Source organism: Anopheles cruzii, chromosome 3, assembly GCF_943734635.1.
Source record: "Anopheles cruzii chromosome 3, idAnoCruzAS_RS32_06, whole genome shotgun sequence".
NCBI classification, from domain to species: Eukaryota; Metazoa; Arthropoda; class Insecta; order Diptera; family Culicidae; genus Anopheles; species Anopheles cruzii.
The window spans coordinates 12,314,577-12,342,186 of NC_069145.1; the positions used below are offsets into that span (position 1 = coordinate 12,314,577).

General features: G+C 50.3%; 1 protein-coding gene across 1 annotated transcript in view; it reads left to right on the forward strand.

The window, feature by feature from the left end:
- LOC128274639 (protein groucho) overlaps nucleotides 1–27,610 on the forward strand; it is a 186,072-nt gene that overhangs the window by 45,723 nt on the left and 112,739 nt on the right. The window contains exon 2 of the mRNA XM_053012897.1: nucleotides 5,514–5,549. Coding sequence (XP_052868857.1) covers nucleotides 5,514–5,549 — 36 coding nt within the window. The remainder of the gene's footprint in view (nucleotides 1–5,513; nucleotides 5,550–27,610) is intronic.

A 27,610-nucleotide genomic window follows, 5' to 3' on the forward strand; every position in this document is an offset into this window, starting at 1 on the left:
CCCCGACCAGCGCCGTAGGCCTGTGTCCGCCGCATTTTGGCATCACGGATCATTTGGTGTGCATTTTTAAGTTCCGCCTCTAGCACGCGCCCCCTCGCTACGTCCGGCGGCAGGAGCCGCCGCCAGTGAAAAGTACTGAAGAGCTAATTAACGTAAAACGGCAGCAGCATGATCCGCAACCGCTCGACGACGCATCCTGGGACCGTGCGCCGGGCTCGTCCATTCCCCCTCGGAAGTGATCCTCCGGGTGCTGATGATCTCATTTTATGCGGACCGTGAATCGAAAATCAAGTTTCATGATTCCTGCCACACGCTCGTCGCTCTCTTTCGCTCCCGTTCGCTCGCTCTGTCGCTTCATCGTCCCGGCGGGTGAGTTTGCAAAAATTTCTGCACGGATTCAACGGGAAAACTTTTGATCGACCTCCGGGCGGGCCACGCGGGACGCGCGGTGGGAGGTTGGTGTCGGGAAAATCCACAAAATGAAATCACTTCAAATGGCGAATATTCGGCGGCCGGCCGGCAGCAGCAGCAGCAGCCGGCGTGGCGTGGGTTTTCCACCCTCGTTATCGTCCCCGCCGGCGTCGCAAATGGCGTTTAAGAGGAGGTTGGGTTCGGTTTGGTTGGCGGGGAGTTCTAGCGGCCGCCGGAAAACAGATCTGGCTGATCCGAAATGAATCGGGGATGAAGTTAAGCAAACGTGATTAAAATTGTTTTTCACTCCGTAAAATCTACTGATTTTCGTTTCGCTTCTGGCGGCGAACCGGGGCCGGGTAGGGCCTTGCCTGTGCCGGCTCCCGAAACTGAGGACGATGGCGAGCGGTGAGAGTATTTTTCATTGGAAATTCAAAGCGTGGCCCGCACGGTGAACGAGTATCGTGGCGATAGGTGGACAATTTTGAAGACAAAATATGAGTCTTTATCATGGGAATCATAATGCGGGAATCATTCACTTGTGGTTTGTGTCTTGGATGAATGGATTGACAGATCGGAAATGTATGATGCACAGCATTTAACGTACTCGGCGCATGCTTTGCAAAGCTGCAGCTTATCGTTTCTTAAGAAGAAGATTTTTTACCTTTGGGATTTTAAGGTGAGACCCTTTGGGGGTTCTTTTTTTGTTTACACGGACGTTTCCAATTGACTGTGTGCTGTAATTTAAGTTCGCAAATTTGAATTTTGAGCTTATCAGTTGGATGTTCATTCTAATCATTAGTTTAGAATGCAGTAACAACTAGAGGAAGATAATATTAAGGATTTAACGTATCCCAATGTGATCAAAGACCCCACATAATTAAACAAAGTTAACTGAATTAGTTAAAAAAAATCTGGCCAACATAAATTCCTGAGATTGCTGGGTGATACTTCACTTCCGACAAAAACAGAAATGTTATTTACAAGCCTTAGGCAACGTTTTTGACTTTATTTTGATTGATTAAAGTTAAAAGGTCTGAAAGGTGGATTTCTTATGTAAAGATTTGGTCTCTACGCTCTGCATTCTCTCTCTTTGCATCTAATTTGAAGATCTTTTTCTGTTTAGTATTATGTATCAACTAGGCCTTAAGAGATGTTGACTTACGGATGATTGGACGATTTGTGGACACCCTGAAAATGTTCAAAAATCCCTCGGACCCATCGACTATCATACCGAGGGTTGGCATCGTCATAGAACCACTTGTTTGAAAAAACACAAAAAAATTGTGTCGCAATTGAAAATTGTTCTACCTTTTCCCGCTCTCAAAACCTGCTCCGCCATGGCCGCAGGGTTTATTGTAAAAACTCAAATCTAATTGGGTTTATTCGGTGTTGTGGGGCCCGAAGAATTCCCAAATCTATCTTTTCCCAAGTAGTGCGATTGTCGTCCCATAGTCCCGTGCCGATGCTACCGCGAACGAAGGACACCGGTAATTTATTTGAATGACCCTCGTTTCCTTTGCCGGGGCGTTTTATTTACTCGGCCGGGGGCGGGGGCCGCGTGTGGACTCTCATCGCTGACCGGCAAACGGTGCGAAGGAACGACGACGGACTACGGCCATTGCCGACGCCGCCGCTGCGGCCGCCACCGATCGGAAAAGAGGTTACCCGGAGGATACACGTCGGATTTTCCACGAACGAGAACGGAGAGAGAGTGTGTGTGCGAGTGAGCGGGTGGTGGTCACCCGCTTTCCTCCGTCACCACCCACTCATCGTCGGTGGTGGCGGTGGCGGCGGCATCGGGTGGGACGAGAAATTTGCGCTTAATTAAAACCAAATGGAAAGAGATTTTCCTGCTCGACAGCAACAGAAGTGCCTTTCGAAATGTGAATCGCTCTCGGGGTGGGCGCGCGGGCGGACGGTGGCTTTCGGTTTTTCCAGGGCCCGGCTTTTCATTGAGGAACTCGCTGTTTGTGAGCGGGGCCACTCTGTGTTTGTGCGGGCGCACCTCGGTAGAAGGTGTTTTTTTGATCGATGTTTGTGAGCCACCGTTCCGGTTCCGTCCGGTGCTCGGCCAAATCGGTGGTGAAGGCGTTCGGGTGATTCCTCCCCCGGGCGAGGTGGGGGGGGGGAGCTGCCGCTGGGTGGAATGTGCTTTGGGAAGCATAAATATGGCGCCCGGCCAGCAGTCAGGGTCGGTCGTGCGGTAGCGAAAATGGTGTTGATGATTTATCGCGCACCCGGATCGACGGAAATGACGAACATTTTCACCATTAACTAATTAAGTGTGTGTGTGTGTGTATCGTTGAATCCCTTTCGAACCGAATTACCACTGTGTTAAATATGGCGGATAAGGGCACCGGCGTCTGTGTGTGTGTGTGTGCGTTTTTATGTTTCGAAATATGAGTTTTGCCCTTTTATTGGCTCTTAATTCAATAGCAGATTAACCACTCAGCATAATGTTCCGAACGTAACTTAAATAAGGATGGTCAAAGTCCAGACTTGGGTGGCCAATAACGAAACCAGTCAAGCCAGTTACCTCACCGAGAACCACCCACCCCTCTAACCCTAATAACGTTGAGGAAATTTAAACCCGGCGCCCGGTCATCAATTATTAAGCGCTGGGGCAGAGACAATAAACCCGAGACGATGCCGGAAGTATAAATCTGCATCTTCGTCTGCCCCGGTTCCGGTTGTTTGTAGCATTTAGCTTCGTCGGGGCTGCTTCGCCTGCTTCATTTTTAATTTTATCGCCCGTAAGTGGGCGCTCGCGCGGGTGTTCGGGCGGAACGAAAATGGCAGCAAAAAGGTCATCACCGTCACTTGGCACGTTTCGCTTTGCTCGAGGAAGTCGCGAATAATTTATCAATTCCATCCGTCCGTCCGTCCGTCCGTCCGTCCGTCCGTTCTCTTGCTCTGTGGCCGCCAGGTCGGCGGGAAAACTTTTGCAACTGCGCCACGGGTTTCCCCGGGCGCTGGTGCCGCTGTTCGCGCGCGCACTGTCTAAGGAACCGGTTCTCCCTTTCCCTGCTGCCTATGCGAACTGGGAGGCACTTTAGCAAACTGCCAGACAAATTAAATTTCTAGCCCTTGCCGCGAGCGGCCAGCGGTTGTCGCTTTTCCGGCGTCGCTCCGAGGCTAAGATTTCTTTACACCAGTTGGCAATTTCCCGCTATCGCTGGCCGGTCCCGGTCCCTTTTTTTGCGCCGCTTTTCTTGTTGGAAGTTGTATGTTTTTCCTGCTTTGTGCATTCCGGGGTGAGCGCGCGCTCAGTACAAGGACTTTTGTGGATTACTTTTCTTTGCTCCTTATTTGCTCCGTGTGCACTTGGCATTCCCGGGCTTCCCGGGGTTGCTGTCTCGTCCACTTCTGGCTTCCACCAGCTGGTGGTGTGGGGTCTTCACTTCCTGTGCTTTTGGGCGCCTGAAACCGAAACCATACCGCGAGCGCGCCACGGCCGCGCCAGAGGAAGTGCAGAGGAAAATAGGATAACATTTATCGTTCGGTTCAACAGTGGAAAATAATCCCTTCCATTCGCCGGTGCATTGCCGGTTTTTTTTGTTGCTGTTGCTGCTTCTTGATGATTATCATCATCGTCAGCGGCCACACCACCATCATTAGGGTGCCGGCGTTGGCAAAAACGGTCCGTTGTTGAAGTATGTATGTCGGGGCGAGTCAGCACAGCAAGTCATACTTGTCCGTGTCCTCTCTGGCCTCCCATTGCGGGGAGGTGGGTCATTCATTTCGCTTTTCCAGTCGGGTTTTTCTTCCATGGCAACTTCAACCGTTGAGGGGTCTTGTGAAAAATCCATTAAATACGCGGCGGCGAGGCACACCGACCGTCCCGTAAGGCCCGAACAGATTTGTCCGGAAGCCCGGGCCCCCCCCCCCCCCCCAACGGGTTCTGTGTGACTTTTGGCTCTCCCTCCCTGGCGTGTCTCTCTGTTTTATGAACACCGTCCGCTTTGTAATTCGTAATTCCGCCAAAGGCAGTCGCTGGGCCGCTGAGTCCGTTGAGCAGAAAAGGGGCTTGACCGACGCTGTTGGACTTGACCGACCACGTTGGCTCCATTCGTCCTGTCGGTGGTTCGGTGTCCCTTTTGGAATCCGAGTCCGCCGCTTTTAAAGGGTGCGGCCAAGGAACAAGTTTTTAACAAACCATCGCCCGCCGATAAGGGGTGCTAATAACCCCGTGTTCCGGGGTTAATTTGTTCGGAGCTCGGGCGTTTGGCGATTGAATTTGTGGCACAAAATGGCTAACAATGGCAAGTGTCTGCACTCGACGTTTACTCTCTTATTTTGTCTCTGCCTATTGTGTAGGGGTGCATTGTGAATTCCTTGAAACCCCGACCAAACTGTTAATGAAGAATACTATTAGAGTGGTTAGCCTGACTAAGTCGCTTGTAGATATTTGCTAAACTCAAGGGAACGTTCCGTGAATTGGAGTTTGGAGTGTATTGCCGGGAGATAAAAGCCGATACAAAGAATTTGATGAAGGCTGTTCCAAAAAGCGGCTTTTCGGACCATTTTCGGCGTATTGTATTGAGCAGACGTTACTTCACAGGCGAAGACAAAGATTTAGAAAATTAAATATGGATTTCTTTACTTATAAGATCGTAGACCGTAGATTATCGATCTACGCTGCACCGACTCTCATCGGTTTCATTGCAGTAGACGTCAGTTTCAAAGCAGCCAGTGCATCGACTTGGGTGTAAAACTTGATGTTTGTGCTTAATACAGCTCTCTGTCTGTTCTAATAATACAAAATAAATAAAAAATAAGTAGAATGTGTGATTATTTCTGTCAACATCATGCTTCAAACATTTTCATTGGTATCATTTTGTCAACATAACAGCATCGCAGATATTTTCTATTGATAGAAGTTGTGTTTTGAGTTTCAACATTTCAGGTGTCGAGTTTCGTTCTGAATTCAGTGCTTTTTCGCCATTCGGCGGTTTTCCACGAAAATTACAAAGTTTTAATTGGACGGTGTAATTTGAAGTCTGTACAACTTAGTGGAGATTAGTTTGAATAAAAACACTCAGAGGTTTATTAATATTATCAATTAATTTCAAACGATTGTTTTTTCCCTCCACTTCCAGGTGAGTTCTGCAAAAAGCATTCATCCTTGGCTAGGTGTAAGTATACCAGAACAACTGTTGAGTATATTTTTCGCGTTTCGCCCAACATTATAATCCTTCGCGTAAGCCCCTTTGCAACCCCGATCCGCCCCATCATCCGCTAGGTTACATACCGTGCCTTCGAAATCGCCTCGAAATGCGCCCGAAAGCTGAGCGCAGCAATTAAAAGTGATTAACTTGTGAGACGGCCCACTCCTCACGAAAACGAAGGACTCTCCAATCGGACCAACAATGTCTAGCCCGGCCCGATCCGTTTCACTTTGGTTCCCGTTCAACAAGGTTTTTACACTTTTTCCACCATTTTCCACCAGTGGTCCCCATGCAAGTTTACCAATTTAGTCTCCCGGTGCTGCTGCTGCTGGTGCTGCTGCTGGTGCTGTGTCTTCAGGATGACGGCGTCGAACCCCGTCCCGCGGCCAACGGAGGTGCGAGTCCTTGTGGCAAGCTAATGTTTTGCCTATTTGGCAAATATCTTCCCCCACAGCGTCGCCCCGGCTTTGTGTTCCCTTCAGCAGCAGAACCACCCGCAAGGGGCTCCCTCCCTGCTCCCGCACACAGTTCCCACAGTTTTCGTGATAATTACTTTTCTGATTACATTTCAAACGAATTTATATTCATTAAATATTCTCACTCTCGCCCCGGGACTTCCAAAGAAATGCCCTCCCGTCGGGGTTGTTTGGCGTGGTGCGGGCACAGAAAGGTGGTGATAAAATGTCCCAGAGTGGCGGCGGCGTGTTCCGGCCAAACAGCGAGAGGCAGAGACCACGGAGTAGAGTGGCTCAAGAGGGTGCGCCCGAATCCGGGCGTCGGTTGTAAAAAGGGGACCCAAACCACCAACAACGCAACTTGCTCGCCATTTCTGTGTTGTGTTTCCCCTTCGAGGTCGCCCGTTTTGGGGGAGGAAAATTAGAGCTCCAATCGGACGGCTGGTAACGGGCGATAGGGATGGACGGTGTGAGGTGTGTGGTGCCGCGCCCACGGAACGGAACGGAACGGAACGAAGAAAACAAAATTGTCTGCCGTCGCCCGGGTAAATGAATCTTCATTCGCTTTGATCATTTAATACTCCGAAGATTTTCGCACTCGTTGGCGTAATTTTCTTCTACGCCCCGGGGGTGTGCCGACGGGTGGAGGGTCGGGAGCGCCCCTTTCGGGCGCCCGAGAAGCTTCCACCAGCAACTCTTGGTGGTTGCCGCCGTGAAAATCGGTCGGGAGGATTTCGGAGAGAGCAATAAAAGGTGCTGATGGATGGGTGGTGGCGACCGAGAGAGAGGTCCTTTGCCTTCGACACCGGCACGACTCCACCACCACCCCACACGAGCCGGCCCCTAAGGAGTCTCGTTGCCGAGATTTTGTCGAGTTTGCTCAATTATAAAATAATTAAGTCATGTCATTTGCGAGATCGCTTTGCAGGATTTTTCCACAAAGACTTTTTGGGGTGGCAAATGTCCTTCGTCCTCTCGGTACCTCTGGTCGGCCCCTCGGTGCAGTTATTGATTTTGCTGCGGCATCATTTGAAGAATCTGTGCCTTCTCTCAATCGAACATTTTGTGTGGGTTTGTTGAACTGATGATTTATTTTCGTTAACACCTTTCTTGAAACGGCTTTGTCGGTGAGTTTTAGTTGTTCGTAGCTTTTATTATCACATGTTGTTAATAATTACATAACTTTACTATTTGCTACATTTTGGGAACTATTCTCGAATTGTCTAAAGATAAATCAAGAAGGATTAAGTTGAAATTTTCGCACGAATTCGTTGTATATCTGGTTGAATTCTGGAAGCATTCAACTGACACTGAATGATAGAGCGAGACAGATGTAGCCATAAGGAACAAAAGAGAAGAGTATTTCAAATGGTCGTCAAAAATAAGCGACACGGGACACCAACCGACGAAAAGCCAAATATCGTTAGCCCAACCTTTAAGATTGTTGTTAAAACAATAAATTGTGACGGGATAATGGTCACAACGGTACTAATTATTAATTTATTTATTTATTGATATTGGATATTGATGAATGGTTCTTCACTTTACTTCACTTTAGCCGAAAACAAAAAGCAGACAGTGACTGATTTAGGACTTATCAACTTCTCGTTAAGGGGGTCTCAAACATCCAGCAGTATTCCATTATGTTCCACGGAGATGATGTCCTTTTTCTAGAGCTTTTAAAGCAACATTCCTGATCCCAAACCAGGAGACACCAATGGGTTGAGTGAGTTGAATCGTCCAATTTGGTATGACTGTAGTTTCGTATCGCAATTCCTCATCAGCAGTGAGTCTATAATCCACGATCTACGTTGAAGATGTTGCCCCGCTCGGGGATGGTAAATAGTTTACTTAGCAGAAGACAAACCACACAAGCGTAACCTGCCAACCGGTCGGCCAAAAGGTCCACAACCATCATTCGGGGGTCGTCTTACCAAACCCCACAAGTGTCAGTGTATTTCAGTGCTCCCCCAAGCCAATCCGTACCTGAGTTGCGCCGGATTAGGTCCATCGTTCCCACCCAGTGGCCGTGGTCTAGCACGGCGTAGCTCTTTCGATTTGATAAGATCTAAACTCTTGGCGCCGTTAACGTTCGTTTCCACACTCCTGTTGGACTTCGGTCCGTTTTCGGTTGGGAACTTCCGACCCCAAAAAACGGATCAAGAAAAAAAAGGAGAAAGAGAACGAGTCCTTTCGCCGGTGGAGCCAGTTCTTTGCTGGTTGTGTACGCGCACCAACATTGGGCGCTGATTGCTATCTGCCAAAGCTCGAAGCTCGGGAAACAAAAAAACGGTGGGTGGCACATCATCATCATCATCATCCTGCGCGAAGGGTGGCCGATTTGGGGCGGAATGTTTTCGGCACATAATTTTCTGCTTCCTTTACACTTACACTGCGATACGTTCGAGACGAGGTACGTTCTTTAACCATCGCCGGGCGGAAAATAAAAGGCCCCGAATAAACCCGGAAAAGATGCTGAAGAATTTTCCGAACACCATCCCCGCCGCAGCCGCCGTCGGATTCCAACGCGCCACGGCACCAGCGCAAATGGAAGCCCGATTAGATCGGCGCCCAAACAAACACCCGGGACGAAACCCGTCGGGCTCTTTAAAGCGGAACTTGTTGTTGTTGCTGGCTGGCTGGCTGGCTGACTGGGTGAGCCTCGAGTCCTTCGAGGGTTTCCTTTCTGGAGGTACCACACACTCGCCGCACACACACACACAAAATCACTGGCACACCCGGCGGAATGCTTCAGCAAGAAAGGCAGTAACAACATCATAAAACCTATAATCGTTTCTTGCGCCCTCGGCGGGAGGCAAAGAAACCACTCGCTCTTCCCAGTGGAGTTCCCCCGACGTTCCGGTTTGCCATCCCCTGTTTTTGGTCTCGAATTTTCTGCGTCGCACTCCCCTGGCACTCCTCCTTCTGCGTCCCAATTTCGGTTGCCAATTTTCTCCCAATGGCAAAGGGAGCGAAGGAGCTCCCCGTCTTCGCCGCCGCTGCCAGCGGAGGGCATAAAAAGAAACTCCGTAGAGCCGGGTCGGATAAACGGCTCACAGCATAACTTACACCACCGAGCGACCCGGGCCCGGTCTTTGGTGTGTCGTCGACGTCTCGACCGCTAGTGTCTGGGGAGTTTTTGTGGGGATTTTTTTTTCTGTATTTCGGGTTCGTTATTTTTCCTTCCGGGGCGGGGCGGGTCGGGGTAAGGATTTCCCGACGCTTCGCAACCTTATCTCATCCGCGTTGCTGTTTCCGGTCCGATTACCGCCGAGCCATCTAACCCCGGCCACCCAACCAGCCAGCTGCTAACGATTTTTATCTCCCTTCCATGGTCCGGTCCGGCACGGTTGGTACGCAGGGGTTGGTGGACGCGCGGACGCGGGTGGATTCCGAGTCAGCATATTTTCATCGTTTTCAATTTGCTGCTCTCCGTGAATCATCGCGCGGTAGCGGCGCTGGCTTGTGGTGCGCGCCGCCTTTTCTTGGCCAGTTGCACGCGGAGAAGCTTCCGAGAAGCAGACAGAGAGTTCAGAGGGAGTCTTGTAAATCTTTCGGTCTTGATGTCGGGAGGGATTGCTCTACTACACACACACGGTGTGCGCTACACATGGCCTCTTTTGGTGCTGCTGCCGAGCGTTGTTGCCGGTCGATTACTGCGGGATTGTGGACGATTTGCTTGGACTTGCTGTGTTGGTCGGCATTTTCTTTTTGGCGGATTCTCACCAGAGGAGTTTGGGGTTGAGAGGTGGTGGAGTAGCCAAAGATCATCTACCGACCACATTCTTTTCGGGTTGACTTCGTGTAAAGAGTGATGAGGTGTAATGTATCTGCTTCACTTCACTTCAAGGTTTTATAGTTTCTACTCCAGTTTCTCCAACCTTCGATGGTTTTATGGTTTTTTTATTACTTATTTGGTATTAGTAATACTAATTCGTTGTTTTATTGTGTTGGTTTTACTTCTTTTATTATATTACTTTTGCTTTCCAACAGTTGTCAATTTATGCTCCAATTTATACTAGTTTTACTTTATTTTCAATCAATTTTGTTTGTTTGTTTTGACGCTTTGAACGCAATGTCTAGAAACAAGCAACTGGCAGTTGGGTTGGCATCAACTTGAACTTCCATTGCAAGTTGCGTTCCTTTCCGGATGCACTTTGATGCAACGACTGCCGGGGTCGGATGCAACACATTCGTTTCTGCTCTCTGCTCGAGGTAATGCACTCCCAGCTCAGCTTGCCCAGCTGTCAATTGAAGTCTGAATGCAATCCGTGCGCCCGGCACCGGCACCGGCATTCCAATTAAACTCCGAAGTGGACAGAGCCGGCATTCGCAACTTGGCAATATCGAGCCCCGATCAGTGACCAAGATCAAGTGGATCCGTTTCGTTGGACAAAAAAGACCCGACCAACACCGGTGGTGGTCGTCGGTGTGCAGCGCGAGTGAAGTACCTTGTTCCGCCTCGAAACCAACGCCACCGCCGGGTTGCTGGTTACTTTTTTCGGTTCTGATGTTTGGTCCCGACCCCGAGCTAGAAAACGCATCAGAGAGATGCATCATCCTGTCCTTCCGCAAAAGGGGCGAGTGGCCGTCCGCAGCCGTCACGGAAACCAGAAGAGCCAGTGTAACACTGTGTGTAAGTGGTATTGCATCCCCAACGCTTATCCTTTTGTCGCCGACGCTCGCTGGCCGCTGCTGGTGGATGGACGTGTGCACCGAGCTGGGCAAGAATCCTCGGCGTCTCGTCGATCGTCGACCACAGGAATCGATTACCACCCGGTCGGGGGACGCTACAATGGATGGCTCGGGCTCTCGGGCTCGGATACCGGAGTCACGTGAGCCACGTTGCCTTTCAACCTGCCAACCGGTGGCTTCCGGTGGGATGGGTTCCACGATTGCCACCCATCTAACCCGGATGTCCGCTTTCTGACCGGCACCGGCCTGGGGCAGCCCGTTTTCAAACTCGAGCCGCGAGCAGAAGAAGTCGGAAAAGTGCCCCGTGGAAAGTGCTCCGAAAATTAGTGTACATCAATCATTGTGTGTGTGTGTTTGTGTGTGTGTGCTGTACGTGCTCGCGCTCGGCATCGGTTGCCATTTGTGCACATTCGACGCACGGAGCCCGGGGTCGTTGGTCAAAAGTAAGATTTATTCAATTATGTTTCATCGGTCCGGAGGTCGGCGTCGGTTATTGCATTCTCGGATTGGAGGAAGCCTCCTGGTTCGGTTATGGATTTGTTTCGAGCTGTAACATAAATCGTGTTTGCAGCACACACAAACCGTATCGGGCAGAGTATTGGGCCGTGCGCGGCTAATAGATAAGAGTGCGTGATGTTTAAAATAGCATACACAACAACCGACCGCAAAACTCTCGTCCTTCGTCGGACTGGGTGGTTTGGCGGGTAACGTAAACCGCGCGGAGTGTATCAATCTTGAAGCCTCCAGTGAAGCCGGATGCGCGCACAACACACAAAGGATCTGCTTGGCTCCGGGTTTTCTAGCTCACAGCTCGGTCTCTATTTCGTCGTCGTATCCATGGGGTCCGCGAGAACGATCGACGGCTGACCCGACGGTAGACGGCTGACCACATTTTCCGAGATCGGTTTTCATTTAATACGCAGCCTACAATATTTATCATCAAAATAAATGGTGGTCGGCTGGCTACGTCAGTGTGGATCCTTTTATCCCGCTGCAGCCGCCGGTTGCATCGATAGGATGCACTTACCGTTGCCGTGGAGCGAGAGAGAGAGAGTTGGTCGTCGATTTGATGCGGTGCGGGATCCGTGTAGCCCGGTTGGCCCCCCGACGGTCGGATGTGATTTCCTCGATGCACTGTGCACAATCGATACACTGTGCACCGGCCCGATGCAACGAGCTTCACAAGAGCGCTGTCCTTAGCGCTACTCGAGAGGATGTGGAAAGAAACGCTACTGGTGGGCCGGCCGGCCGGTCGGAACGGGGACAAAAAGTGCCCCCGCAGACTACATGCCGTCGAGACCGTGTAGAGGCCCAGGAACGCACTGGGCCCCACCGGGGGTTGCAACCACCCATTGCAATCAGTGATGCATCGAAGCATTTATCCCTGGGCCGGGGCTTTTCCTGAACGCGAAATCGATTCTGCCACTTGACTTCATATCCGGTTCTACGCACATCGGCACTGAACTTTCCGCTACTTTCTGCCCTTCTCTCTCCCTCTCGCTCTCTCTCTCGGTGTTGCTTTTATCTTTGGAAACGGGATGACGCCCTTGCGCGCGACGGCTAAGTAAAAGCGTATGCTTGTGCGAACATAGCTCTTGGTCGCCCGTAGCCTGTTTGTGGTGCTGCTGCTGCTGCTCCACATCGGTGCACCGTCATTGAGAGTGCATCGGATGTGATCCCGGCTTCCTGGCCAGCCGTTCGCGCTTATTTTTTCCCGGTGTGTTTCGCCCTAGGATTATCGCGTGCGGCGATGGCGTGGTGGAGATTTGGGTGCCCGTGGTTTGAATGTTGGATTTATGTATTTTGAGTTTTGAACCTAAACTACCTCCTCGAACCGTAATGTAAATACCAATATCACTTGTGAAGGTTTGCGTGAATGCGAAAGTTGCTGGAACACTGCTCGAAAAACTGCCCAAAAAACTACTTGAAAAAATACCCGTTGCTCCGAAGTGATTACTGACCTACTAAGGATCGAGTCGTAACGTGATGACGGTTTTCTTTCAATTGACAGACTTAGCCCTACTTTGATTCGTGCATAAAGTTGACATATGTTTTGTGATTGATTAATGAGTGATTGACTCCGAAACACAAAGGTCTGTCAAACACGGCATGTTACATCCGAGAGCTTCACACCGAAGTTAGTTTCTATTTGATCCGTTCTCTCAGGCGCATTTGGCGTATCTTTGAAACGTGTTTTTAAGATAGAACAGGTTCAAATCGATCGGCGAAGCAAATGTAATACGAGATTATCTTTTTTTCTCCCGGATCTGCACGCGCCGTTACCGGCAGCTTGGTTGTCAAGTAGCCCAAAACGTGCGCAGCATAGGAAATCGGATCCATCATATTTGTAAACGCGCAACGTCGTCATCATCGTCGTCGACGTCCTTACAATCCTCTCGATAACGGCGGCCCCAGCGTTAAGCAAACAAGAATGCGCAGGATGTGCCACTTCTAGCGTCGACGACCAATAGCGGCGCGGCACTGTTTGAGAGTCGAGCACCACCATCGTTAGCCGACCCAGAATACCCACCACTCCCTCCCGGTGACTATCGTCTCGCAAAGCAATCAGTCAAATATTTTGCGATGAACATAAATAAACATACTTTTGCCTTAGTCAAAGAGAGAGAGAGGAGCGAGTGAGTCTCACCCGAGCCCGAGACACTCCGTGGCCTGTTGGTGATAGGTTATGTGTGCTTTATGCTTCCGTATTTTTCCGGATTCTCACGACACGACGAACGAGAGTGCGGCACAACATATTTTCAGAACACCCAATGGCCAGAACAAAACTACTACGAAGACTACTAGAACCGAGCGGAATCGAGTTGTGTTGGGGCCGGGAAAAAACCCTCTCAATTCCTATATGGACCCGGCAAATACTGACGGGGAAGCCATCCGGTTTTTTTTTGCACCGATCCCAACTCTGATTTCTTTGCCAATCCGTTCGATAAACGGAATCCGCTACCCCGACGCCCCGGACATTCTGGCGGACGGCTGGGGCGGACGGAAAGAGTCACCGGTCGCCGGAGGGTGCAAATCAAATCGAATCGCATATTGAAATATAGGGTTTCGGTTTCCATTTTGTAGTTCTGCAGGGATTTCGCTTCGCTATCATGTGAAGTTTATAAGGGATGATTCTTTTTCCGTTTTTTTTTTGCTGCCTCTATTTTGCTCTCGCTCTTTCTCGCTCATCCACTGCGCTATCCATTTCCAGAGGTTCGACGTGTTCGACGCCGCCGGGCACGCATCGTCAGCATTTGGTGTGTGCGGACACGCTGTCGTGATGTCGGCTGAATGCTGGCGCTTCCTTATCGAGTTTCGCCCGCCGATCGGGTTCGGAAGTGCCGTAGATCAAAAGCGAACATAAGTTCGGCTCGGTGCACCCGCCGTCGTGAGGACGTGGGAAATAAATTTTCATTTCCGTTATGGCCCGATGGTGGCCAAGTTCTGAACTATTCGCCGAACCACATGTGTCAGTTTTGGGGTGTTGCGAAACCCGGACCGTCTTTGGGCTACAAGCCAATTGGGGAGCCTAAACGATGAAATGATCAATCAAATATCTTGAGCATTAATACAAACCCCGTTTCGTTCCGTTTCTTTATAAGGTTTATAAGTAGAATGTTAGACGTTCAATAATCGATGCAAGTAAATCCGATCCAACTTTTCACGGTACTCTCCGCACTGCCTCGGAGCATTCTCCGCTGCCTGATTCAATTATCTAAAGTGCCGCCATTTTCGCAACCCACAACACAGCTTTCAACCTCTCCAACCGCTCTCGGATGCCATTTCGATTTGCAATTGTCCAACCGACCGACCGATCGTCGGGCGAAGATTGTTTGTTTCGTTTGTATCGCATCGCATATCGATTGTGAGACAGAGGCACATCCTTGGTATCGGGCTGCCGTCTTCGCTTTCTTCTGCGAACTCTGGGAAGTTTAGGATTTAATCCTCTTTACTGCTCCGATAGCAGCGACCGGCACACACCATCGAGATAGCATCCGATAGACGTCTTCGTGCCTTGCTGCCAGCTGTTTCTATTAGTGTTCCATTCCGTTTTCCTCTGCCGGGGGCGTTCGCCTTCGATGCCAGTGGGACGGTTTTCTTGGTAAAAATAATCATCCGGCTCTCAACGGGAAGGACTTCGGGGGCCAGCAGTTTGTAGGACCGTTGCCGTTGCCCTGTGTCCTCCAACGGGGTCGGTGCTTGTGTTTCTTCGTGATGGTATCGATACCACTTTTGGTCAATTATTTCCACACGTCGTCGACGGCGTCCTCTGCTTGCCGCACCGGGTTCAGGCGGTCGATTTCGAGCAAACTTTTTGCAGCAGCAAATTGTCGAGCCAAACAGCAGCTGGAGAAGGGGCGTGGCCAACCTATTGGGGAAGCGGAGCAGTTGGGGTCCGCCCGTTTACCGGCCGCAGACCGTTGGTCCGTTGTTTGCCGGAGAAAAGGACCGGCTTACGGGTCTGGCGATGATGTTGATAATCGTAATCGTTTTGTTGATTGAGCGGTAAACAAGCATGCCAATAAGTGAGCTAATGTTGCAGAAAGCGGTTTTTTGGTAAGCTGTCTCTGTTCTCGAACCGCTGTGTTTTGTGTGATGTTGGTTCAAACCGACTACTACTGACCGACGGCTAATGGCAGTAGGGAACTTTGATAGGGCTGCGATCCGAAAGGATCGATTTTTTGAAAACATTTCCACCTTCGAAACAGAAGTCAACACAAATTGTAAGCAAAATATTAGAAAACATACAGGAATATAAGTCTTCGTTTTAAATTATTAAAACGTAAAGGCTCTGAAGCTCACTTAAGTTCCTTCATAATTATAAAAAACCTTCTTTCGATGAAGTTTTCAAATAATTTTCATCCTAACAGGCTCATGCAAAAGAGAAAGAGCGCTCTTCTTCGATCAATGTGGCGGAACAGACCAAAAATGAAATCACGAAAAAGCTGAACCATTTGTTAAAACAAGTGTTGTGCATGACTTCACAGCCTTCGGTATCCAACCTCCAGTCGGCCCAGCACACTCTGCCCTGTGCGGTAAAAACCTCGAAACTGCTCGTACTACGAGAGCAGGGAAAAAAGTCATCCACCAGAAAAGTGACGCTGGACCAGAGGCGCGTGTGGTGTGTACAATATTGCAGTTTGTTGAACATGCAGGTCACACCGATGTTTCGCCGGCACCAGCACTGCCCCGTGCCCTGCCACCGGCTACCGTTTTTTCGGCCAAACCGTTTCTTCCGAGTTGTTGGTGCTCCTTTTATTTGCTTCCACATCGTCGCACAAAACATGCGCCCGAAAGCCGCTTGTGGAGTGCACGAAATCCGTGACACACACGGACGCGGGGATTCCGCACCAACGCTGCTCAAACAGCCAAACAAAAAACAGTGGCTCCGAAGGTCCGTTTTGTTGACCGCGCTGAAATGGAACACATTTCGGCACCGAAAAGCTGCAACCTGGTTTTATGTTGTTTTATGTTGTTTGGGCGACGAAAACGAATGCAGTTTCGTTCGGTTGAGCTAAAAATTGAAAGCATAACCGAGCGGGAACCGACACTTTTCTCACGGTGCGCTGCACACAGTTTTGTTGATGATAGTTCTTTGCGAGGAGTCGTTTTTTCATCTTCACATTGACCGTGTCAGTAAAATGACGAATCACTTCCTGCGCGCGTGTGCACATTGATGGAGGCGAAAAGAATTTTGATCGATTGCTCAAACCTCCCATGTGGCGTGTCGCGTAGTGTGTAGTTTGCACTCACCTGATGAAAAGTTGGAATTGTAAAATATTGGCCGTGGAATTAGGATGCTCCGTGAGATGATTCTCCCGATGGAGGCGCCTGGTGCGCTTGAGAAATGCTCTTCTTCGCACGAAATGTTGCAGGTGGCTTGTGCGCCTCTCTATGTAATCCCGATGCTACGTTTCTCTTTCAATAGCCATTTGAATTAATATTAATTAATACTAAAGTAATTTTGCAGTTAAAATCGGTAAACATTCTCTAGTTGCCCTATCACGATGGGTTCACTTCATAACATTAAAATTTCTCTTGAACATCACGAGGTAATATTGTTTAAGTAAGTGAGCTCTACGTTATTACGGCCGGATGCATTATGCACGTAGAAATTTGCATCTTCCCGTCCTAGTACAAGGCTGCTGAAACCCGTTCGTTTGCCGAGCATCAGGAACGGGTGTTCGCCTCCCTTTCTCTCTATCTCTCTGTGATCTTCACGGGTGGAAGCGTCAAGAAATCACTCGTTTCATTGCTATCACTGGCTGTCGACAAAAGGCTCCGCTGCAGCCTCAGCTGCACCCAGGGGAGTAGTGTAATTAAATTAAATTACACAAAACCCCATCCTTTGGTGTCCGGAGCACACCCCCTGCAGGGTGGGTGGGTTCTTTCTGCACCGAGAGATGCAACCGAAGGAACATGCCGTCTTGGGAACGAGACCCCAGAACGGCTGCTGGGTGCATCCCGCTGGAAACTGCAGCGGCTGAAGGATTTATGTGTTTTGCAACATAAAGGCGAGAATCAACGGGTCTGTCGGGCTAGTGCTACGTGCCTCCGTCTAGGCCATAATAACGATCTTGGCTCCAAAGAACAGGCCCCCGGAGCCGAAGCACCGGAGAACCGGGGCCTTGAAGAAGTGGATGTGGATGGTTCTGGAGAAGACACAAATCAAGAAGTCGCCCCAACGACGAGCCTCATAGCTGCCGGCGTCGGGCAGAAAGTCGACACTTCCTCCCGCCCAATGTAAACACCGTGGATGGAACGGACCGCTCCTGCAAGATTCTCGAACCCGCATAAAATGAACGGAAAGAGCAAGTAGTAGTAGCTGGAACAGCAAGTTCCAGCACGGTTTCCCAACTCCAACCACAACTACACAACACATCCACCCAAGGCGGCCCACAGCTTCGGGTCGGCCACGCACCCACATCGCGCTATGGGCCGCCCTTTGGCCATTGTGAAACAAAGTAACTTAATCTGCTAACCAATTTCAAAGTCACTTATTATATTAACATCTTTATCTCGATACGAACGAGTTGCTCGCTCGCCCCACCGTGGGAAGAATGTGCCCGAGCGCTCAGGATATACGGAGGTCAGTTCCGTAGCGCACCACCACGCACCACCGTGTGCCCTTCGTTTAGCCGTCGGTTTAGGTGCTAAAGATTTACAAACAGCTCTCACCAGTGGTCGGTCGGTCGGTCGGTCGGTCGTCTTCTGGTCCGTCGGTCGCGTTGAGATTGGTTCCTGGAATTTCCGGCTTTGTGAAGTGGTATGATGACCCAGACCTGCCCGGAAACCAGCTCACCCGTTCGGGCGTGTGGTGGTGCCTCGTGCCTCCTCAAACAAGCCAACACCCGACGGTGGTCTGTGCTTGGTTGCTGAAATGTTGCCATATTTTCTGCCCTTCCTGTGAAGCGGTTGCCTTTGCCCCGGCAACCGTAGTTGGCCGACCGGGAACGGGAAGTTGCTCAAATAACGCTTTAACGTAATTTGTACCCTGAGAGAACCAATGAACACTATCCGCCGCGTCCCGTCCGTCTCCATCCTTTTGCCTTCTGGTCGAACTTTGGCCGCTTTGGTTGCTCCCAGGGTTTTCCGGCCCCGACGATAACGATGACGCTGGCGACGGCGACGGCGATGATGATGATGGTGCTGCCGAGGCGCGCTCTGGCTGCCAAGGATCTTCGCGGTGGACCACCGTTTGGCTGGCCACCGGGCTCTAGACCTCGGACTCGCCGGTAGTTTGCCCCGAGACAGAGAGAGAACCACAGGCCAACGGAGGCAGCAGAAAGTTCACAGATTTCGGATCGGGGTGCTGCTGGACCTCCCTGGACGGACACGGACACGGAGGCGAACGATGTGAAGCTAACTTGCTTAACTTGTGGTGCTGTAGCGATGTTTCGCAAGTGTGTCTGGTGGCCTTTTTTGTGCCGTGCTGCACACTGGACTGGTACGGCGAGAGCCCGATTGGTCGTTTAACAGGCACACGATACGGTAGTGCATATAATTCTTCATAAACCTTTTCCAGTTGCGCCGGCTGTCGTGTTTTGGTGCTATCGTCACTTTATTCTACTTGTAACCTCGCCAAGAGTTAACTAGTTTACAGAGAATGGATGTTTCTGGACATTTGTGCAACTTTTGGGACCTCAAAAGTAGTATCATCTAATTAAAACTATCACTTACTATATGATGTTTGGACTTTGAACTTTATATGAATCACTTATTGGAATTGCTTTGAATTATTCGTGTTTAAATTTTTTGATTAGGTCTACTTTAGTTATTAGAAAAGATTTGTAAAGTTTCTTTCATTTTAATTAAACAATCAGCTTCTCCAATCTCCAATTCAATCTTAGAGTGTCAAACGATGCAAAGTTGCTGGTTGCCGTCTTTGTTGCTTAAGAAACACGATCTTACGTCATCAGGACCTTGGCTGCCTGGAACACACACACACTCACTCAGGCCGTGCGTTAATAGGTGCTAATAAGTAAATATCTGCCGCTCGGTCCGAATAAACTAATTTAAACGGAACAAAAGTTCGCTGCTCAATGAAATGGCCACTTGAGCAATCGCTTCGTTTCGCCGGACACGGTTCCTTCCTCATCGAGCGAGCAGCAAACATACGGCCAGGATTGCCAGGATCAATGGCGGTCGGCGTCGGGTGGTGGTCGGCCGCAAGGAGATGAGTGTAAACTATTGCCGTACACAGAGCCGAGACCGAGAGAGTGAAAGAGAGAACATGTGTTCTCGTCCCCGTCATGCCTGTCAGACCAGGATGTCGAGGCGATCCCCCCATTCCCATCGCAGCGCCCCGGTAGCAGAAGAGGTTGTTCTAATCTGCCAGTCTGACCGCAACGACTACCGCCGCCGCCGCCGCCACCGACTGTAGTGCCCCGTTGGCTCCGAAGCGGAAAGAAGCAAACACATTTGCCGTCTACGCTGAAGCCCACGTACAGCCCCAACCGGGGCGAGGGCACACGTACACTCTCGGCACGGTACACCAGCACACATACATCCACCACCCGCCTCGGGGGACGTGGATTGTGGAACGGAAGGAAAACGATTACCAGATCGAATGAAAAGTTAGTTAAACATATATGAATAAGATATGAGCCGGCCGAGAGCGGAGATCCGGGTGGTGGGGCACGGGACAGGGGACTACTACATCGTAACGATCCGCTCTTCCTCCGTTGGCCTGGCCCCCGCTTCCCCCCGTATTAAGTGGGGTGGGCGATAGGAAATGTAGGATAACCGCAACGGTAACGGTTCCGTTGGCCGCCGGGAGCGAAGGATAACTACGGAGGCGATTTGATGAAGCTGACAGCATAGCATGGCTAACGGAACCGGGCACCGGGGGTTGGTGTGGACCACTTATGCTGCCTTTCGGAACATAAGATTGTATGTAAAGAGGGAGAGAGGGAGAGACAGCGCAGTGCAGCCGGGGGATGGTAGTTCATTTGCCACCGTCGTCCGGGAGGACGCAGGCAAAAACCGCACACCATATCCGCTTTTCGATCATCATTTCTGTCTGCGGCTTTTGCGGGTTTTGGGGGGACCGCCCGGTGTGTGTGTGTGTGTGGAGCGGAGTGGTGAAGTGTGTACCGAGTTAACCACACTCCGGCCTCCGGTACTGTAACAGAGAGCGAGTAAGAGAGAGAGAGCGATACAGAGCGACTCCTTTTACGACTCGAGTTGAGTTGGGTACACAGTGTCTACGGAGCTTCTCTGAAGTGTGATACTTTGTGGTGCCTGCCAGCGAGAGTTAAGTCAGGTCCTTCGCCACCGTCAGATAGCATCTCGCCGGAGCAGAGTCATTGTTGCGCTCGCCTTGTCTCCGATCGATTCCCATCCCCGGGAGCTGTTGTTGTTGTGCCCGAACGGTGATTTACACCATCTATTGATTAGCAAACGAGAGGGCCTCTGCGCTATGCCGAGGACACACCCGGAAGACGGCGACGGCGAAATGTGGAAAAACTCGAATTGGGCCAGAGTCGTCGGAGTCGGGCGAAAGATCGATTGACCTGCAATATGTTAGACGACCGACCCCAGGGGGTGGTCTGGTCTCGGCGAAAGTTGATCTCGCCTTTGCCGACTCCGCAAGGAGGCTGCTCTGCTGCAGGAGGTCGCATGCAGTTTACGATGCCCTTTGTAGCAGTGGTGTGTGCTGTCCCGATTTATGAGGGTGGGTGGCGTCCATTTCCGGGCCATTTCAACCCCACAAAGGAGCCCATCGATTGTCGGCCCGTTCCGAAGTTTCCCCAGTGGTGCTAATCTTGTTTACGGCTGCTAGTTTCAGTGTAATCTCTCTCGTTTTCTCGCTCGCTCGTTCTCTCTCTCTCTTGATTATTAATTTAAAATTGAAATAAATGCTGTCTATGGAAATTGATACGATAGATGGAGGCGCCTCGGCTGGCCGCCGACCGACGTTTATCGTGCCATTGTGACTGGATCATTGTGACCCAGGTACATTAATAATGCACACAAACATGTGGTTGAATTGCATTTCATTTCACACACAGCCACACCAAGAGCCAAACGGTTTCCAAGTGGTTAGGTTGTTTATTAACGGTGCGGCCACTGGAGGTTGGCATCGTTGGAAGTTAAGGAGTTAATTTATTCCAATTTCATGTCTCAACACACGGATGGGCGCATTAATTGAATTTGTTTTTCAATGCGGAATAAGTATATTTAATAGCTCAAAACATTGCTGATGTTTTATTCATCTTGAAATCTGAATCTAGGAGTACAGTGGCTAGCGATACAAAGTTTGAATAATATATGAAAATATGAGTATATTTTGTATTGGAGTCGTTCTTTTTAAGAGGTTGGGCCATAGTTTGAAATACTAAGAACAAAATTATGACGATTGAATAATATTTTGACTCAATCTCGTCGTGTACTGGTAGCGCTATTTGCAGCCATGATTTTTAATATGTTTTGATATTTAAACTGCAGAATTAAGGCGCGATGATGCATAGGACATCTTGTAAGATGGCTAAAACCTTGAAACATTCTACACTAAGTAATAAAGAACGTCAAATGATCATTAGTGTGAGTTTGAATGGTAAAAGAACCAATGATATTGCAAAACCATTCGACAAAAGCGAGGCAGTAGTTGACCAATTTATCAAGCGATGCACAAATAAAGGTAACAAGACTCAATGTAATTTAACAGAATCATCATGTTTGGCAATCGTCTGAGCGGAATGGAGTGCATTTCGAAAAATAAACTTTGCTTTGCGGGTTCCAATAATCCATAAAAAAAGTACAATTAAAATCTTCTCAACTTAATCAATGTTTTTGACTGATTTCTGATTGACTAAAATCAATGTTTCATGCTCGTATTTCATAAATTCTGTTTTCTTCGTTGACACGGTCACGTGTTTGACAGACACTGTTGTTGTCGCAAGCCACTGGGGCTTCCGATGACTCCTTCCCAGTTCCTACATTACGTCCCCGAAGTAGGGTGGATGGAGTGCCCGAAAATCGATGATAAACCCTACTGCCGAGCTTTCCTTCGCCATCAGCTGCCTTTTCGACACCGTTTCGACGGAAACTGTTTTCCCTCCGATATCGATTCCCGCCCGTTCCACCCGGTGCCCGGGCGGATTCGGAGGGGCGTGGGCGGAGGGGGACCATGTTGTGAAAATAAAATTTGTTCCGTTGATTTATTTCAACGCTCAACGCGGCAAACCTTTTCCCCGTGTGCGCTCGTCACCACACCGCGCACACATCGTCGTGTGACGGGTTGAAGTGGTTGATTCCTGACGGGCTGCGCGCCATCACACATACACACACACACACACTCTCACATGGCCCATCAAACTCCCGGAAGTGTTGCTCTGCTTTCCATGTTTGTGGCCCCTCTTTGCTATTCTGCGCCCTTCGAGTGGAAAGACGATTTTCCAATCGCTTTCGAGAGCGAAGATTTACGGACCGAAGAAGAACCGAATACCGGGGGAAACCGGGGGTTTATCGAAACACGGGTTGTTCTTTCTTCCCTCGTTTCTTTTTTATTGTTGTTGCGGGTCGATCCACGTTCTGGTGGTGGCTTGCCGGGACCGGAAGCGGATCGAGAAGACCACTTTGTTTTGTTCTCGAATCCCCATCGAGTCTTGTCGCTTCGTTTTTCTTTCGCTTTCCATCATCATCATCACCAACGGCATCGGTGGAACCCGGTGACGGTGGTGTGGCGTGCCAGGATTACAATCTTGACCGACGACAGAGAGCGCGAAAGAGGGAGAGAGACAAATGTTCGTTGAGGTGAAAAATCGAGAGACGTAAAATGGATTCGTTTGCTAAGGATTTGTTACATCAAATTCAGATCCACCGGTGTCACGCGATGATGCCGAGGTGATACATCTTCCGGCACTAGCCCTTAGAAAGGAAAACTCTATTTCAAAGTTATGTCTAACCCAAAAAACATAATTCCCATGTTGGAAGCATAACTTTTCAAAATGATTATGCGACGCAAACGGGTTTCCTCCGGTCGAGCAAATTCAATAAAGAGTCCACCCCGCTTCCGGTTGGTTGACATCACCGGACGTGACATCTTGACCCCTCCACTCGCATCGCTCAACCTCATGTATGTGTGTGTGAGAGGGATCATCGCGGCAATAGCAATCGCACCGGACAAACTATTAAGCGTTTGATGGGGAATCGGTCGGTTTTCCCGGAACACGAGTCCCCGGGTAAAGTTGCTGGGTGGCATGCGGCGCGTGGCTCATGTTTGTTGCCGGATTACTGCTCTTCGCCACCGCCCCACACCCAGCATCGTGCCGTGTTACCCCGCAGGCAGGTAGCCCCGGATGTTACGATATCTTGCCACATGATAAAACATTTACGTTCCACATCCGCTTCGTACGCGGTCGAGCTGCCTTCCGAACGGACGGGCGAAGAGAGACCCGCCTCAATGATCGTTCGAAAGCTGTTCGACGACGACGACGACGGCGAGAAGGGTATTTGCGAAAAACTCAATCCTCTTCGGAACGAAAGGAAAAACGAATCGACCCTCGCTTCCGTTTCCGCTTTTCTCGGGTGAAGCGCAAAAAAAGTAGCCACCGGCGGTAGCCTCTGGCTCGGGTTAGTTCTCTCTTTGACGTTTTTCTTCGCAATTGAGCAAGACACCACCAATCACCAGCAGCGAAACGCGCCGGTGGAGGTCGATGGTGGTCACTGACGACGGTGCTGGCGATCGGTGGCTGCCAGAAGCAATAATTTGCCAGACACGGAGCAAGGATAATGGTCCGCTTCGGTGGTGTGGTCACGTGGAATGGAACGGGCTGACTAAATAACGGGTTGCGGAAAACTCGTTACAGTAAATGCTCACACTTCGGGCATATTGATACCATACTACGCCCCACCCACAACACCCACATACCATTGGCATTTTTTTTTTCTTCTGAAGGACGCTCTTTTCGGTTAAAATTTGATCCATGGTTACGAACACTCACGTGACCCGTGACCGCGTAAAGGTTGTTGAAACCTCTAAACTTTGCCCCCCTTTTTTAATCTTTTATTGTGAAGTCCAGCTTTTTAATAGCTATTTCCTAATTTCTTCTGATTTTTATTTCCTTCTTATATCAGCCACTAGAGGACCAACAAACGCGTTCATCGTTCAACTCAATAAACGTCAATTATTTAAGGCGCTCAGAACAAACTGGTTTCGAAATCACTTCGACAATCCACAAACAGCAGCCACACACTCACTCACTCGTGCGAACCGGAAATGACACTCGAGTGCCTTGCTCAGCATTTAACAACTACACGCGCCCAACACGACTACGGACCGAGGGCCGAAAGTAAACTTTCCGCTTCAATTCGGTACCGGCGGCCGCTGTAGAAAGGTGGTGGCCGCGCAGTCTTCATTGTGTGTCCGTTTCGTTTGGATCCAACCCAGTCGACCCTTTTTTCCGGTTCCGGATTTCCGGTCCTCACCATGAGGGAGGGGGTAGGACCCCGGAACTCCGATTCTGATTTTGGGGTGGCCGCTTTTTGGCCGGGTGGAAAAGTTTCCTCACACACATGCCGCCCGTTCGACCAACGATATTCGGTTTGCTGCTGATGATGATGATGATGGCGATGATGATGACACGGCGGTGATGATGCTTTCTTTCTCGTGCAGTCCCTGGGTAGAGGAGCTTAAATAGAAACGTCAACCCACCCCAATGATTGGATGATTCGATGATGGTGATGATGTTGCCACCCCAAAGTCGATGGTGTATCGTGTTGCACGTCTCAATAAAAATTGGTTTTGCTCGAATGCGAAGACACGCTGCTCTGTTTATTTGCCCTCTTCATGCGCGCGCTCTCTCGTTCTTCATCAGTGTCCTTAGTCGCCGTCCTTCGCCGCAAGGCAAAAGGACACGGCCACGGCGACGGCGACCACCCTCCCAGGAATCGATAATACAAAAAGACTCACCACCAACCGTCTCGGACACCAAATCGATACAACACTCTCCGCCGCTGTTGTTGTCGTTGGCTTTCTTTCGGTCCTTCGCCTCCTTCTCGTTCCGGACGCAAATGGAGACGCATGGTCTCCTGTGTGCTGTCGTCGGGCAATTTCGCTTTGCCCTTTGTTTCTCACTGTTGGCGAGGTGGCGTGAGGGCTGCTCACTTCTCACTCCATTGGTGTCTCATCGCTTCCGATTGTTGGTCTGTGTGTGTGTGTCAGCTTTAAGGGTAGACATGACATGATTGGAAAGGGAGGGTGAGAGCACCAACTCCCAACAATCGGCCCGGCCCTTTAAGAGGCGAACAATGGCGTGCGGCTCGGGGGGTGACGGGCCAACCTCCCGGCCCATCCACGCCACCCAAATGCCCCCTTTTATATTTACTTATCTTTTTCCTTTTTCCCGCTCTCTTCTGATTGTTCTCTCCCTTCTCTTTCACTCTCACTCTCACACTCACTCACTCACTGGGTGAACGTTCGTGACGTTTTCTGTTACATGTTTTGGGTTGCTTTTTGTGTCCCTCGCGTTGTGGGAGCGCGTGGCGGGAGGCTCCGCGCCCGTGTGGCACTTCGAATGTATTTATTTATATTGATGATATCGCTTGCGGCGGGCGCGCAGCGGCGCTCGCGTGTTCGGAAGGAGGAGGATTTCAATATAACTTTCTTTGCCTTCCTTTCGCCTGTTTTTGCATCATCACTCCCGCCCACCCGCAGCACGAAGCTGTTGTTGTTGTTGTGGGGGTGGCTGAAGTGTGTTTCTATCAATATGTTCGTGTGGGCCCGTGTGTGTGTGTGTGTGTTGGTGGAATTCCTCCACCGCCGTGTCCTGTTTTTGTTGGACCCTCTGGTTTGTTGATCCGTTTCGGAGGCCACCCATTCCGAAGGGTGGTGGTTTGGGTGCCATAAGCGGTAGAAATTAGGGACATATCGCGGGTCGTTTTGTGCACCCAGAAGTCCTCCCCTTCCCGGGAAGGGTGGTGGCCGCGGCGGTGTCGTCGGCGGATCGGAACCTCCGACCGGCGGCGGCCCGAAATAAACAACAATAAATTTCGAATAAAGAAATGAAATATAAATTGTACACATAATCAAGAACCGTTCCGCGTCGTCGGATGTTTTCTTCGCCCACCCCGCCCAAGTGGAACTGAAGAAAGAAGGGGCGCCCGGCGAAAACAGGGAACGGGAGGCCCCGGCGGAACGGGAACACAATAGAGAGAGAGCTGCGGGAAAAGTTGTCGTCGGAAACTTTCTTGTCAGCTTCCATTACCTCCAGCCCGACCACGGACCCCAGTCGTTTCGATATGAAATTGTCCATGCGGAAATTGCCCACCTCCGGTGTCCGGAAATGCGCACGCTGGCGATGGGTGATGCGGGGGCCGTCTCTTCGCGGCCATGTTTATGCAACGCGCGACCGCCCCGCCCGCTCGCTCGCTCGACCCCCGGGTGGAAACCACTTTTCTGCTGTCTTCCCGGCAACCCACAGCAACGCTTCAAGCGTTGGGTGGCTGGCCGGTTGGTGGGTGGTCGGTCTTTCCTCTCTCCTTGGGTGGGACAGGGAGCAGCATTTTGATACACTTTCTTGTGTTTTACTTTTCCGGATGGGATTTTCCGTTTGCAGCCGTGCAGCTCTGTGTGTGTGTGTGTGCAACGGAGGAGCATAAAGTTCTCCGGGGCGTCCGCAATAGGAGTGTGTTTGTGGGAAGCAACGTACGTGGCCGTCGAGTGTTTTGCATATTTCATGTCGGCGGCGGCAGCATTCGCGAATGGATGTAAAATGCAATCGCGAGGTCCTCGTCGGGGGTATTGTTTTTTAGTAACGTTAGAATTATGCGAAAGCGTATAAACCTAAGGACATAACACACACTGTGGGAGTGAGACTTGCATGCTGAACCTCCTCTCTATTCGAAGCAACTGCATTTGCCAATTTTATGGACCCGGGTGTGTCAAAGCCAACGTTACATTCCGCCACAACCTGTTAACTGGTTAGCGACGAACCGCGCGCCCGGGTTGGTATCGAAGGCGGCCGTGGAAAGCGTAGCCAAAATACTTTCAATCAAATTATCATAAATCAAACGCCAGTTGATCGAAACGCCAAATTACCGAAACTCATTAATTTGTGACACGTTGCCGTGGAGGAGGAGGAGGCCCGGCACCCGGGCACCATCCCACGCTCCCCTCGATGGCATCAAAATATTTAATAACCCCTCGTTCGCGCGGATCAAGCGGAAACGAACAGCGCCGCCCAGCAGTCGGTGCCGGCGAAGTTTTGGTGGTGATTACAATCAACCCTTGTTTTAGGACGCGCTTGTCTCCGTCTCTCCGTCGGCATTAGGAGGGACGGCATTTTTCGCTCGGAAAAGCCGCCGAGCGGTGGCGGTGGAAAAGTTTTTCACTTGCGGTGCCGCGCGAGCGCTCCGTGTTTAGATAAGAGTCCG